We start from the raw sequence: 13,115 nt of genomic DNA on the forward strand, positions 1-13,115 counted from the left end.
ATTCCCAAACTGAACCTCGACGCAATGGTTGCTGACACACTTATCTACCACCCCACACTTAACAAGCTCATTCGCTTCTTAGACAGCACCCCGAAAAGAGAAAAAGCCTTCCGGTTGGTGGCGTACTTGTCCCGGTTTTTGTCCTACTACTTACAAAGAACAGGCTACCCACGGCTGGTGGTGCAGCAGTTTTTGGATTTGAAGCAACATGCTACGTTCATCAGAAAAGGCTTGCGTTTCTTGAAGCCTTTGAACCACTTGCAGACGGCGTCGAAAGCATACGACAACAAGCTCCAAGACAGCGTGTTGCAAGGCACCACCGTGGTGAGAAACTTGGCCTACGCCAGTTACTTGTCCTTGGACACCATCACCTGGTTCAAGATGTTGGGACTCGTGGACAAGAAGAAGCTTCCCAAAGTGGCCAAGTGGGCGTCGCAGTTTTGGCTTCTCGGCTTGGTTGCGGGCGTGGTCAATTCGCTCAGAACTTTGCGTCTCAACGCGGCCAGGTTGGCGTCTGCCGACGAGAAAACCGACGCCAAGGCCATCTCGGACAAAATCTACCAGGCCAAGCGCAAGCTCGTTTGGGACCTCTTGGACTCGTTCATCTGCCTTAACACCCTCAACTTCTTGCACTTTACCGAGGGCGATGTTGGTTTTGCCGGTGTGATTACGTCGATTATGGGCTTGAGAGACTTGTGGGCTGCCACATGAGTATTTATTGTATGTACAATTTTAGGCCAAGCTACTAAGATGGGTGCGTACGTTTTTGCATGGGCCGTATTTTGTATTGCCAGAGTGCGGGGATCCACACCCGTGCACCAGCACACAAATTTTGGCTCATCGCTCACTAGACTCTTGGACTGACAGAAAAGTTGACTTTGGCACAAATGGACAAGTCCGACGCTATTGTGCACCATAGGCTCCATATCGGGAATATATCGGCCCAACTATATGCTAAAAGGGAGACTTTACATGCTCGTTTGGAGAAGTATGGCACCATCACCAAACCCATTTCTTTCCACACCAAACCACTCAATGATTTTTATTTTGCCTTTGTGGAAATGGACATGACCGCCAAGGCGCTCGACAAATTGAAAACTGCGTTCAATGGCGTGTTGTTCATGGGCCGCAAGTTGACTGTGGCCACGGCCAAACCTGATTTCCAGGAAGAGTTCAAGCGCAGACAGGGCCCAACAAAGAAAGATGCCTCCAACCACGAGAATATTGCCCAGCGGCGTGCTCAAAGAATCACCGAGTCGCAGACCCAGTACCCATGCAACCGTGTAACAGGCGGCCCGCTTACAAGAACGGCGATTCTCGGAGCCAACAACTCGAGCATGGGCTACCATCTTTCTCTGCATACTTTCAACAACATGAGCGGAAACACGAAGCACAAGAGCCCTTCGCATGACTTGGTGGGATCCAAATCGTACGGCAGCACCTTGCATCCTCGCGGGCCCTTTTCCCAGCAGTATTCGAGAACCAGTGGGTTTGGTGAAGTTGTGCAAGGAAGACTCAGAAGAACACCAAGACCCACGGCGTATTTTGTACGCAAGCAACAAACTATGCGGATCCTCATCAATGGCGAGCTAAAACAAATCAAATGTTACAAGACAAAGTTGTGGGGAGTCGAAAAGAACAAAACTGCTCGAGACTTAACCTATAGTTTCCACAATAACGAGTGGAGAAGTGGCGATGACCACGTTGTTGAGCGAGTGCATAAACCTACGGCGGCAACTGCTAATGCATCGTGTGGTGTAGATGGGGATCAGGCTGCAGAGTACGGGTCCCTGGCGATACATCCAGAGAAATTCGAAGCCGATGATGTACACTTTTCTCAAGAGAAGGCAAAGAATGCCGCTGTGTTAGCCAAGTTGCTTTCCAACAATGTCTTTGATAAGCCGTTAGAGATTGAAGAAGAGTCCGAGGAAGAAGATGTGACTTACGACAGCAAGGGAAGAAAGACCGCCAAGAGATTCGACTATGAGGCAGAAGGAGTGGTGAATTTCGATAATGACGACGACGATGTCGACGCCATACCTATAGAAGAGGCCAATTCTGTTCTTCAAAGCCTCAAAGCGCAAGAAAACTTTGCACAAGAAGTGTACTATGACGAAGACGACGAAGGCAACGAGATTGACATGGATACGTTGGGAAAGCAGCTCACGACAGAGGCGATCAAAAAGAAGTATGACGAGGACCATGGATTCGAAGTTGTGGAAACAGAGAAGGAAACCGCAGAGCAGAAGGCAGAATTACAAAATGAAGACAACGGCTCATCGTCCGAAGAAGACTTGATGCCGACATTTGCCCCAGCCAATACCAACTCAGAAACTCATAATACACCGGCAGCACACAGTACCACGGAAACACTCCGGTCTTTGTTTAATCCAGCAGATGATGCTTCGTCAGGTTTCCAGTTGGCACTTGACGAGGAAGACATTGGCACCGAGAACTTGTTGGACGAAAAAGAACGACAGGCATTGCTTGAGCAAATCAAGTCAAAACAGGAACAGCACCAACAAGAAGTCAGCATTGCCGCCGGCAAAAGAAACAAGTACGGTTTGTTTTGGAGCCATTTCGACTCGCCGTTTTTGCAGACACAAGCGCAGCTCAGCAAAATCGGCCACACGGGCGAACATATTCGTTTACCTGGAGAAGAAGAAGACCAGGAAATCCGAGACGAAGGCCACGGCGAAGAAGATGCCTACGAGAGATGGTTTTGGTCTATGAGAGGCGAGATCGGCCGCGAGTGCAAGAGAAGAAAGAGAGACACGTTGAGAATGTTGAAGAAGAAAAAGGGCCCAACACGGGTGTAATTGCATTAATATAATAGAGCAGTATATTATTGTAGGTGGATTGGCGAAACAGACCATCACAACTGAATGGATGTAACCAGTAGTTATGAATATGACTAGTTATGAATATGACTAGTTATGAATACGAGTAGTTATGACTACGACTAGTAATATAACTAGTAGAGGAATATTCGCGACTAGCTCATTGACCATACTAGCGGAGATACTGGCGCCTTTTCGTGCAGTACTAAACCATAACCCTACTTGAGACCTATTTTGATCTCGGATCAGCGTCAACTTGCTTCCTTTCTGCTTTTTTCTTGAAGTTGCTATTTGAATCGCTCCAACTCCATGGCCACTAACGGAAAACAGTCATCCGCAGTGAAAAACACCTCCAATGAGAGCTCTGACAAGTTGCCCCAGCTCACATTGAAGAGCGTTCTTAGCGACGTTTACAATGGCGCTTACTTTATGGTGTTTGACCCACAAGCGTGCAAAGTGGCTGCGCCGATAGTTGTATCTGTGGCGTCTATTCTTTGCAAGATCGTCATTTCCAAAGTCAATTATACCGAGATTGACTTTTCCACCTACATGCAGCAGATTGAGCTAGTCAATGCTGGAGCTCTTGACTACTCGCTTATTGAAGGCGACACGGGACCTATTGTATACCCGGCAGGCTTCATTCAAGTGTACCAGTTGTTGTACTGGCTTACTGATGGCGGTGTCAACATCCAAATTGCCCAAAAGGCTTTCGGCTACCTTTTCGCCATCACTGTAGCATTTACATGTGCAGTGTACACTATGGTGGGTAACCTCCCTCCTTGGCCATTGTATCTTCTTCTTTGCAGTAAGAGATTGGTGTCCATTTACGTTTTGCGTATGTTCAACGACTGTTTCACTACATTGGGTATGGTATGTGTCGTTTTATTGCTTCAAGTGGCGTCTTGCTACGCAAATACTTTGTCTGACGGCTCCATGCTCCTTCTTTGCGGAGTGGCCGCCGATATTTTCAGCATGGCTATTTCTGTCAAAATGAATGCTTTGTTGTACTTGCCTGCGTTCATTATCGTCGTTTATTTTCTAGTTGGAGAACGCCTTTTGCGCCTTGCTGGCGTGGTATTGGTGATTCCGGCCGTGCAAGTTCTTATTGGGTGGAGATTTCTTTTGCCCTTGTTTTGGGATGAAGAGGCTCGCTACATCAGATGGACTTACCTCACCCAGGCGTTCAACTTTGGCCGTAAGTTTTTGCACAAATGGACTGTCAACTGGAAATTTGTTCCTGAAGAAATTTTCCTTTCGGACGAGTTTGCATTGGGATTATTGGCCGTGCATGTTATACTTTTGCTTGCGCTCATTTTCGTTCGTTTCCTCTCTCCCAAAATCATCAAGAAGCCCTTATCGAAACTTGTCAGGGATGCCATCTACTCCCCTTGCACGAAAACCACAGCACCAGGAAACTTGCTCTTGACCAAGGCTCTGGGCCCACGCTTAATTCTCCTAATGTTTGCCACCACAAACTTAGTTGGTGTATTATGTGCGAGATCATTACACTATCAGTTTCTTTCCTGGTACTGTTGGCTGCTTCCATTTTTGCTTTATGTATCTGGGTCAAGTTTGCCTATTGCAGCTACCATTTTTGTCGCTCACGAGTCGTGCTGGAATGTTTATCCATCCACACCGGAGAGCTCTAAAATGCTAGTTCTTCTTTTGGCCACAACCCTTTTGGCTGTTGTCATCAACAATGACATTTGGGGCAGTGCTACAGACGCAGATTCTGAAGAAAAAAAGACTAGATAAATTTTCATGCATTGGTGTTGGGCAATGCTCAAAGTCCATATATATAGTACAGAGTTTTTTCACAAGGACAGAGGGCTGAGAAAAACAACTCCTCTCGCGCTTGTAAATAATGGGACACCGTTCCCTGTTCGATCCTGTTGACAATCAATGACTAAAGGAAAGAAGCATGGGCAAATTAGTAAAACAGTAACTTGAAAACGAATTGAAAACCAAACCGCGGCCTAATTGGCTCCGAAGATTTGTGCAATGGTCTAATACTCTGCACATTTATTCCGCACCTTCGATCGGGTTGCCCCAGTTGAAACCGTTCATGTTCTCATTCAAGCCGTTGTCTCCACCATCCAAGAACAGCCGGAAGTCAAACTCAATATCGTCAATGCTCGAGTTACCACCCGAGCTAAAGAAATTATTTTCACCTTGACCATTTCCGCCAAGAATATCAACTGCCATCATCTTATCGCCATCAGCAAGTGAAGCATGGAAGTAATCTGTGCCCTCATCTGCACGTTCTTCAGAAAATTCTGCGTTATCTTCGGCTTTAAACAGATCCTTCTTCTTTGGTGGAAGCTTATCTTTCTTGGCCACTGGTTTCTCCTTCTTTGGAGACTCGCCGTTTTTACGCTTCTTCTTATTGGGCTCATTATCTGTGGCAGGCGTGAGCGGCGTCGTATACTCCTTTTTGAGAGTTCCCCGGCTGTCGTCACTGGCTTGAGGCGTCACACCATTGGTGCTAGGTTTGCGTCCACGCTTGGCCGCCACAGATTTTTTCACCTTTGCTGCAGTGATGACTGGCAGCGGCTTTGTATTCAGCCCAGGAGAAGCACCAGGTGATTTATGCTCCATCAGTTGCAGCTCCGCGCTATCGTTTCTTGCAATGTCAAGCCGTTTTTTGTTTTGTTTTTCCAACAACATCAACTGCATCTGGTAATCCTGGAGCGCATTCATGTTACGATTCTTCTGGGCGGGGTGCGCCATTCCCGGCGCCCCAGGTGCACCGCTTTGTTCTACCATCATGTGCTGACCGGGAATTTTCGCTCCGTACGGGGCAGCGCCTTGTTGCGGGAATGTCTGCATACCCATCTGCGCCGCTCGAACCTGAGCCTGGTTCATACGGCCCCCAGGCATGTTCATGTTCATGGGGCTGGCGTTTTCAGTGCGAACCGTACCCTGGCCAGCTGCGACAGCGGCAGCAGCCTGCTGACGGAAATTGTTCATTTGAGTCTGGGCCTGTTGTTGAATTCGATTATGGAGTTGCTGCTGTGGCTGCTGTTGCGAATGCTGCTGTTGCGGTTGCGGTTGCTGTTGTGGCTGCGGCTGTTGTTGAGGTTGCTGCTGCTGCTGTTGTTGTTGTTGTTGCTGCTGAACGAAAATCTGCTGTTGCATCATAGTCATGGGTTGTTCCATTCCCACCGGTAATGGAACCTGTGGCAGCAGCAGACTGGCCTTCTGGGGCTGCGGAGGCATCTGCGGCGACTGGTGTGCGCCCTGATGTACTTGCGGCTGCTGGGGTGGCGTCTGTTGTTGTGGCTGTTGCGGAGTTTGTTGTGGAGGCAGCAGTTGCAGCTGCTGGTATTGCTTCATCATCATCTGCATCATGTAGCGCTGCTGGCGGGGATCCAACTGAGGGAACTGCTGCTGGCGAGGAACTTGGGGCACAGGGACAGGACCCAAGGGGGGCTGCACCATCACTGGGGCCTGGTTGAACTGGGCCATGGGTTGCACATGGCCTGCTGGAGGAGGCGCTAGCGAGTAGCTTTGCTGACCGTCCAAGCCTTGCAGCTCATTATGCTGCTTCTGCTTCATGTATTGCATTTGGAAGTACTTGGCCGCCTGCGGCAGGGCGGTTCGCATCTGCTTCGCTTGGAAAACGTCCCAAAACACCAGCCACCACTCGTACAAGAATCCCTGCGGTGCGTCCATGGACATGGCAAGCTGGGGCAAATTGTGTTCTTCCATCATTTGCGTGACTGCTGCAGCAGGCGTGGGCGGCGTGTTGGACACCAGACCCACCATATGCGGAGATGCTTTCGCCGACAGCTCGCGGGAAACATGCGGAAGCTCTGCCTCGGCAGCAAATGCCTTGGCTGTAAGCGGCATGGTGTTTTTCACCAAGAAATCGTAAATGTAGGCATTCAACAACTGGCGTGGTGTCGCCGCGCTAGCATCGCACACACTGCGAGAGGCGTCTGGAACAGAGGTACCTGTGGTTATGGTATTTTCTGTCATGTTGGCCAGGTTGAGCTGGCTCGGGGTCTCCGAAGTTAGCGTGCCTGGCGTACGTTTGTTGTGCAAGTGAGGGGTGCTCTGATGGCTCATGCTGCTAAGGATAGCTGGGAGATATGGAAGAGCAGACCAGAACGGGAAGAAAAGTCAAAGTCTGGGAAATGACGTTCCTTATGGAGTTCGAGATCTGACGGGATACGGAAAAGTTTGCACGATCCGAAGAGGTCAATGAGATCCGACAGAGGGGAAACCAGAAGGTAGAGGGCTAGAAAAGCCTGAGCAGTGGAATCCGGATGGAAATAAGCAGAACGGAGTCGGATGGGAGACTGCGTAAATTAGAAACCAGGGTAGATTCAGAACCAGGGTCAGACGGACAAGGAAGATATCTAGCGGCAGGGAGTGAGGCCGACAGCTAGGAAATAGTCAGAGGAGACAGAAATTGAAAGATACCAGGAAACACAGTCAAGCGCCCGGGGTCGATAATGTCTTTGGAGCACGCAAAAAAATATAGATAAGCCGCCAAAACAAGCCACGAAAGTCGACTATGCCAGTGTGTTCACGGCAGCGGCTGGTCGCAAAAGGCGCTAATGGGGACAGGGAATAGAGAATAGAAACGCTCCGTCCGAATGTAAACGCTAAGGCTGCTCGAGGGATGCAAAGCGCTTTCTGGAGGAAAATAGCGCCAGGATTTCTCGGAGGAAACAGGGACTGAATTGGCCAGATCGGGGTCCAGGCGGAGGGAAGTAGAGGAGTCGGGCCAAAAGCTGTCTTCACGAAAGTCCTCTATCGGCGTACGGAGAGAAGTCTGACAGAAGTAGGGAAATCCTGGATGAAAAGATGAACAAGGTAGATTGCCCGAAACAGCTAGTGCGAAGCCCGAATCCTGCACACCCGCCCCGCTCGCCTAACTCTGGTCCTGCAGGAAAACACAATGGCAAGCCGTATGGGCCCTAGTGGCATGGAAAGACAAAACCCATTTGTGGCCGCGAGGCAAGCTTTCGGAGTCGTCTTGACCGTTTTGTGGCGACTGGCATTTCTGCCCCGTCTGCCCGCCTCGCCGTTTTTTTTTGTCTGCTCGCCTTCTTGACCAGGAAGGGCGGGGCGCACAAATATGCACGAGGCGCGCAGCCTATAATGAACGGGGCGCCACATTGTTTCTTCGATTGCATCGCTTGGAGCAGAAGTTTGTGGTTTGGGAAAACGGCTCTACAACCGGGATGCTGGAGTTGGGTAGTCTGTTGCCACGTGACACGTATCTCTCCGATTTTCGGCCGCTAGCCTGCGCATGCGAGCATGCCGCACCCTGATGACAAGGGTGCAATGAAGGTGCAGGTGGGACCAACATCGGAGATCAAGATCGGAGATGATGAGGCCAGAAAAAAGGAAAGGCAAGACTGGGAGCACCGACAAATTGGGTTTGCGAGTAATAGCGTAGGAAATAGAGGCATGAGGATGAGAAAGACAGATTGTCATACACATCGATTCAACTTGAGACCTGTCACTTGAGAGATGATCAGATCATTTCGCCAGGGGCCGGTTTTCGAACGCGCCGAAGACTCAGGGCAGCGTGGGTCTGAGTCTGTAGACGCCGGGCGAAGCCTGGTGTTGTAATCGCCTGAACTTGTATTTGCATCGCCTGGCTCTATATTTATTGATTTCCGGTTTATACTGATCATGTGCCTTCTGGCCCACCAGAGTCACCAAAGTGGAGGTGAAGTAAGTACTTGCTACGTTATTTTCTCTTGAGGTTCCGAATAAGACGGCCGCCGATGGAGGGCCTGGATATGAATTTCAAGAAAAGACCCTAAAATATCAAGAGTCTCATCCTCGACTAGGCGAAACATGTGATAAAAATGCATAAATGATCAGAATGCATTAAGAACAACCAGTCTGACGTATTTTCAACCACAGCCCAGTCTGACGTATTTTCAACCATCAGCCAGTCTGACGTATTTTGAACTATCAGCCACTGTCGTTCATGAATGTCTATCTTATGACAAAGTTTCCATCCCACATACCAAGCTGACATATGTATCCTCCGTCATTTGCGTATCTCCTTTTCTCATTCTCCTCCCGGTTCTACATGACATCATGAACTTATACATTGATACAGCCGTCACTACCTGTACATATAATACCAACCACACTGAGCGTCCAAAGGCCGTAGCCATCACTTGGCCCTGCGCTCGTGAAAACATAGTGTGTCCCACACAATAAACCGATAAGCATCTCCAGCAACAGAAAATCAAACAAACACAATTTTGGAAGGCGGTCCCCGCCCTCAGTCTCTTTTAGAAAATTTTTAGTCTCTTCTCCTCTTAGAAAAACATCCCTAGTACCCCATGGTACAAGCTATCCCCATACCGCAGCGTCGTTGGCCACGGATTTATTAGTGTCCCCCCATATGTTAGTGGAGTTGGACGAAAACGAGCTTCCCAAAATATCGTTAGAAGAATTGAACAACGGTGGGTACGCCGCAGACTGCGCGTATTCGTTGGCGTAGATGCCAAAGGGATCGAACGTCGAAAGCCCCGTGCTTTTTTTCGTCTGCTCAGAGAACGCACCCTTTCCGTTTTGCAGGGAGAAAACTCCCCTGTCAGTAAAAACCTGTGGCCCAAAAAGGCCGCCCGACCCGTTGGCCACGGGCATATTTGGCTGGGTCTCGCCCAACGACAAGCCTAAACTGGCTCCGCTTGGGCTGACGCCAGTAACTGCAGACTGACCAACCTGACCCACCTGGCCAACTTGACCCACCTGACCCACCTGGCCAACCTGGACGACACCAGGCTGGTTCATCTGGCTGCTGCTGTTGTCTATCACAGATCTGGGAGAGTTTCTGTAGCCGCCATAGTAATCTCCACCGTACACCAGCGGCTGTTGCTGTTGCAGCTGGTAAAAGTTGTTATACTTGTTGTAGTACAGATGAGCATTTGAGTGGGTCTGCGTGTTTTGGCCCATGTTGGGTCTGTTGTTGCGGCGACCATAATAGGACGCTGGCTGGTTTTGTACCTCGATCAAGGTTTTCTCGATAAGCTCAACTTGGCTGACAAAAGCCTCGAAAACTAGAGGACGAGTCGGATACTCTGTCATGATGCAAGAAACGAATAAGTGGGGGAAAAAAAATCAAGCTTGGATCGAATGCAAACGGCCTTTGTGGAGGAACAAAAAGGCTTCAGGGTCAGGAAAAAAAGCTGTGAAAATTTCCTCGCGAATCTGCTTTTCATTTTCTCTACCTGTGAATGGCCCACGGGCTTTGGCGAACAATATGGTGGTGTACGGGTGTGACGTGACCTCACCTCAGGCTTGCTTCTGTAGTCTTCTCTAGCATAAGACGGAACAATAATGTGCCGCGGCTGAGGGGCTTTCGTTGACCAGGGGCCAAATCGTCCCTTTCCGCCTTTTTCTTTTTCTGCTGTCTGTGTGTTCAAGGGTGGGAGAGAACAATTGGCAAAGCGTTATATGCAGGTAAACAAGACATCATATGCCGAAGAATGCCTTTTTGATAAGAGTATCATGTAAGTTCGAAAAAGCCAATATTCTGTATTTGTAGTTGATTACTCAAAAGCTTTTTGAAGAAGGTAAATGTACGCATTTGGATGTATTTCTGTATATCTCGATAGTATTTTAGTCTAGTATTTTATCTTCATAACGCAAGGTCTATGCATGGAAATGCTTTGGTGATCATTATCTTGAGAATATTTGTAGAATAGGTCTGGACTTTAGTTTGAATCCCGATCGAAATATGCAACTCAATTTTTTGCGTGATTTACGTATGTTAAACCTGACTTTCCAGCTTTCTTTCTCCAATGAGTATTTGAGAAGATAAAACTATGATACTTCACACGTTGCTGAGTTTGCGTAACGCCTAACATTGACATTCATTTAGCGAGATTTATTTAGCAGAGTACTCTCTTCGCTACAATCAAAGAGTCGCCTAACACAGTGGATGTCATTTCATGTATCTTTCATCTTCGGAAATCAGTAGCACCCAAAGTATCAAGGAATTTTACATTCTTCCAATCATTGTTTAGAATTCAGTAATTCGGCAATTTTGTTGACAGGTCAAAATCTTAAAACGTTTAGAATGCAATTTGCTCATGGTCTACAAGAGCACAACAAATCCCGTGAGCATATTCTAGCATTTAACTTGGAGCTTCCACTTCCGCTGGAAAGAATCCTCCTCATACACATTGATACAGTCTAAGTAGTTCCTTTCACATATGTAATGACTGTTGAGCCATCGTCTACCATACCATTAGTGGAAGTAAGCTTCACACACACCAACAGTGTATTTTCAGTATTTAACGTGCTATTGCCTCCTATCGCTTCTTCTTTTGCTTGATTTCGTCGTCCTTCAGCGGATGCAACTTCACATCCACAGGATAATCTGCCCTGTTTCCACCAACGCCCTGAGACCAGTCATAACCTCTGGCGTAGGCAAAAATGGTTCCTGAGCGGTTGAACGCCGTGGCAGTGATGGCAGAGCCCACGTTAGGGAAGTTCTTCAACCGCTGCTTAGCATCCTTGTCCCAGAAACAAAACGTACCATCGGACCCCGCCGTGGAGAACGTTCCGTAGATTGGATGGAACAGGATGGCGTTCACTGGGTAAATGTGCGTTTCGCTGGCCACCAGCGTGCGTGTGGAGTTTGCTGGCGCACCGGTGGGCAGCTTGCGGTGGCATCTGAACGAGAAACCACTTTTCTGCTGCTCGGCATCGTCAATGTACTGGATGGCGCAACGGCCCTCGACGGACGCAATGGCGAACCCGGTCCCCAGCGGATAACATGCGACTGTGCGCGTTTGGTACTTCAACGGACTCACAATGCTCTTGAAGACCTGCTGTGGGTTTGTCAAGTCGATAATGGCCACATGGCGCTCTGCGCAGCCGACAACCATCAATTTCTGCGCCGTGTCCATGCAGTAGACACGCTCCGGCAAGTTGACTGTGGCCACGGGCTGCGGCGACCGCGTGTCCCAGTATTTCAATGTTTTGTCCCAGGACCCAGAAACAACCACTTCCGTCGCCGTGGGGCCAACCTGCACCGCCCGAACACAGCGCACGGGCGCGTCGTGGGCGCCGATCTGCTGGCTCTGCTGCGACGCCAAGTCAAACAACCGAACTTGTTTGTCTGCTCCACCGCTGCAGATACGGGCGCCGTCAACAGACCAGCGTGCAGAAAACACGGGCGCCTCATGCTGGAACAAAGCACGGCCCTGACTGAGCCCCGTGTTGGCGTCGATGTCGTAGACACGCACCTTGTGGTCCCAGCTGGCCACGGCCAAAAGTTCCAGTTGCGGAGAGAATGCCAAGTCGGACACAGAATCCTCGGGCCCGTTGGCGACAGTGATGTCGTTGATGAGCTCTTTGCCTGTTGCCGCCGACGTGGGCTGGCTCAATGTGGAGCCAAATGCGGACATGCTGATTCTTGCTGAAGAGAAGTTGTATGAAAGATGGTGATGATTTCCGAATGGGTGCGCTCTATGTGCCGGCCCCAACTGGCCAAAGTGTCAAGAGACTAGAAAAGTTGTGTGCTTCGGTTCAAAGCGTTTACATTAGTGAATGTTTGGCAGAGTCCGTGCCTAAAAATATTGCAGATAGAATTTTGTGGTGGTTTGAATGCGCCTTTGTCTATGGTTGGTCAGCCACCGGTATGGCTCTTCGCACAAGGTTTAGACCTAATACACTCTAGAGAATTTAAGACAGAAGTATAAATAAGAAGCCAAGACTATTTTTTAGGTTAATCCATAGTTTCTAAAAAAGAAAAAAAGAAAAAGAAAAAAGAAAAAAGAAAATAAAAAGGAAAAAATATAAATGTGTAGGTGTCTATTCCCATAGTAGACCTGACATCACAGACACACAGGTATATTCTAAGAATAATATACATTGAAGCGGGCTTCAAAATTTACACTAAATTTTTTATTACGATGATACTTTAATTTGATTGGTACGCTAATTTTGTTTCACTTTTAGCTCTCTTGGTGTCGATGCCACGAGAGATACAATCTTCAAAATATTGGAGTAAAAGACCGCTTCTTACGTATCATATTTGCCTTATCAGAGAGTTTACACCAATGAACAATGAGAATAGCTAAACAGCTAAAACAGAATAGTTTTGCAGATGAAAGGCTTTACAAATATCTGAAAGATGGTAACTTGTATTCTGCATGGCGATGATTGTCTCTTCTGCATAGTCATTCACATCTCCAAGTTTGGCACCGCTAGAGAAGTCCAAGAGAACCATCCAATTTAGCAAATGTTAAACCCGAATCAAGCAAAGTTCACGTTTAATCAATA

General features: G+C 48.3%; 6 protein-coding genes across 6 annotated transcripts; 3 read left to right on the forward strand and 3 right to left on the reverse strand. All coding sequences in view use genetic code 12, as the record gives it.

Annotated features, from left to right (window-relative positions):
• Nucleotides 1-24: 24 nt before the first annotated feature.
• PEX11 (Pex11p) lies at nt 25-711 on the forward strand (the record flags this gene model as incomplete). Its single annotated transcript, XM_002614498.2, has 1 exon — nt 25-711. The coding sequence occupies one exon, from the start codon at nt 25-27 to the stop codon at nt 709-711; it is 687 nt and encodes a 228-aa protein (XP_002614544.2).
• A 176-nt stretch (nt 712-887) lies between these two features.
• NOP8 (Nop8p) lies at nt 888-2,819 on the forward strand (the record flags this gene model as incomplete). The annotated part of the gene is made up of 1 exon (XM_002614497.2): nt 888-2,819. The coding sequence occupies one exon, from the start codon at nt 888-890 to the stop codon at nt 2,817-2,819; it is 1,932 nt and encodes a 643-aa protein (XP_002614543.2).
• A 330-nt stretch (nt 2,820-3,149) lies between these two features.
• Nucleotides 3,150-4,595, forward strand: FOB63_003943 (dolichyl-P-Man:Man(5)GlcNAc(2)-PP-dolichol alpha-1,3-mannosyltransferase; the record flags this gene model as incomplete). Its single annotated transcript, XM_002614496.2, has 1 exon — nt 3,150-4,595. One exon carries the CDS (start codon nt 3,150-3,152, stop codon nt 4,593-4,595), a length of 1,446 nt encoding a protein of 481 aa, XP_002614542.2.
• A 267-nt stretch (nt 4,596-4,862) lies between these two features.
• Nucleotides 4,863-6,911, reverse strand: FLO8 (Flo8p; the record flags this gene model as incomplete). Its single annotated transcript, XM_002614495.2, has 1 exon — nt 4,863-6,911. One exon carries the CDS (start codon nt 6,909-6,911, stop codon nt 4,863-4,865), a length of 2,049 nt encoding a protein of 682 aa, XP_002614541.2.
• Nucleotides 6,912-9,170: 2,259 nt separating this feature from the next.
• Nucleotides 9,171-9,908, reverse strand: FOB63_003945 (uncharacterized protein; the record flags this gene model as incomplete). Its single annotated transcript, XM_002614494.2, has 1 exon — nt 9,171-9,908. One exon carries the CDS (start codon nt 9,906-9,908, stop codon nt 9,171-9,173), a length of 738 nt encoding a protein of 245 aa, XP_002614540.2.
• A 1,229-nt stretch (nt 9,909-11,137) lies between these two features.
• GLE2 (RNA export factor) lies at nt 11,138-12,238 on the reverse strand (the record flags this gene model as incomplete). The annotated part of the gene is made up of 1 exon (XM_002614493.2): nt 11,138-12,238. The coding sequence occupies one exon, from the start codon at nt 12,236-12,238 to the stop codon at nt 11,138-11,140; it is 1,101 nt and encodes a 366-aa protein (XP_002614539.2).
• Between the last annotated feature and the right edge of the window lie 877 nt (nt 12,239-13,115).

This window comes from Clavispora lusitaniae, assembly GCF_014636115.1.
Source record: "Clavispora lusitaniae strain FDAARGOS_655 chromosome Unknown tig00000185_pilon, whole genome shotgun sequence".
Classification (NCBI taxonomy): Eukaryota; Fungi; Ascomycota; class Pichiomycetes; order Serinales; family Metschnikowiaceae; genus Clavispora; species Clavispora lusitaniae.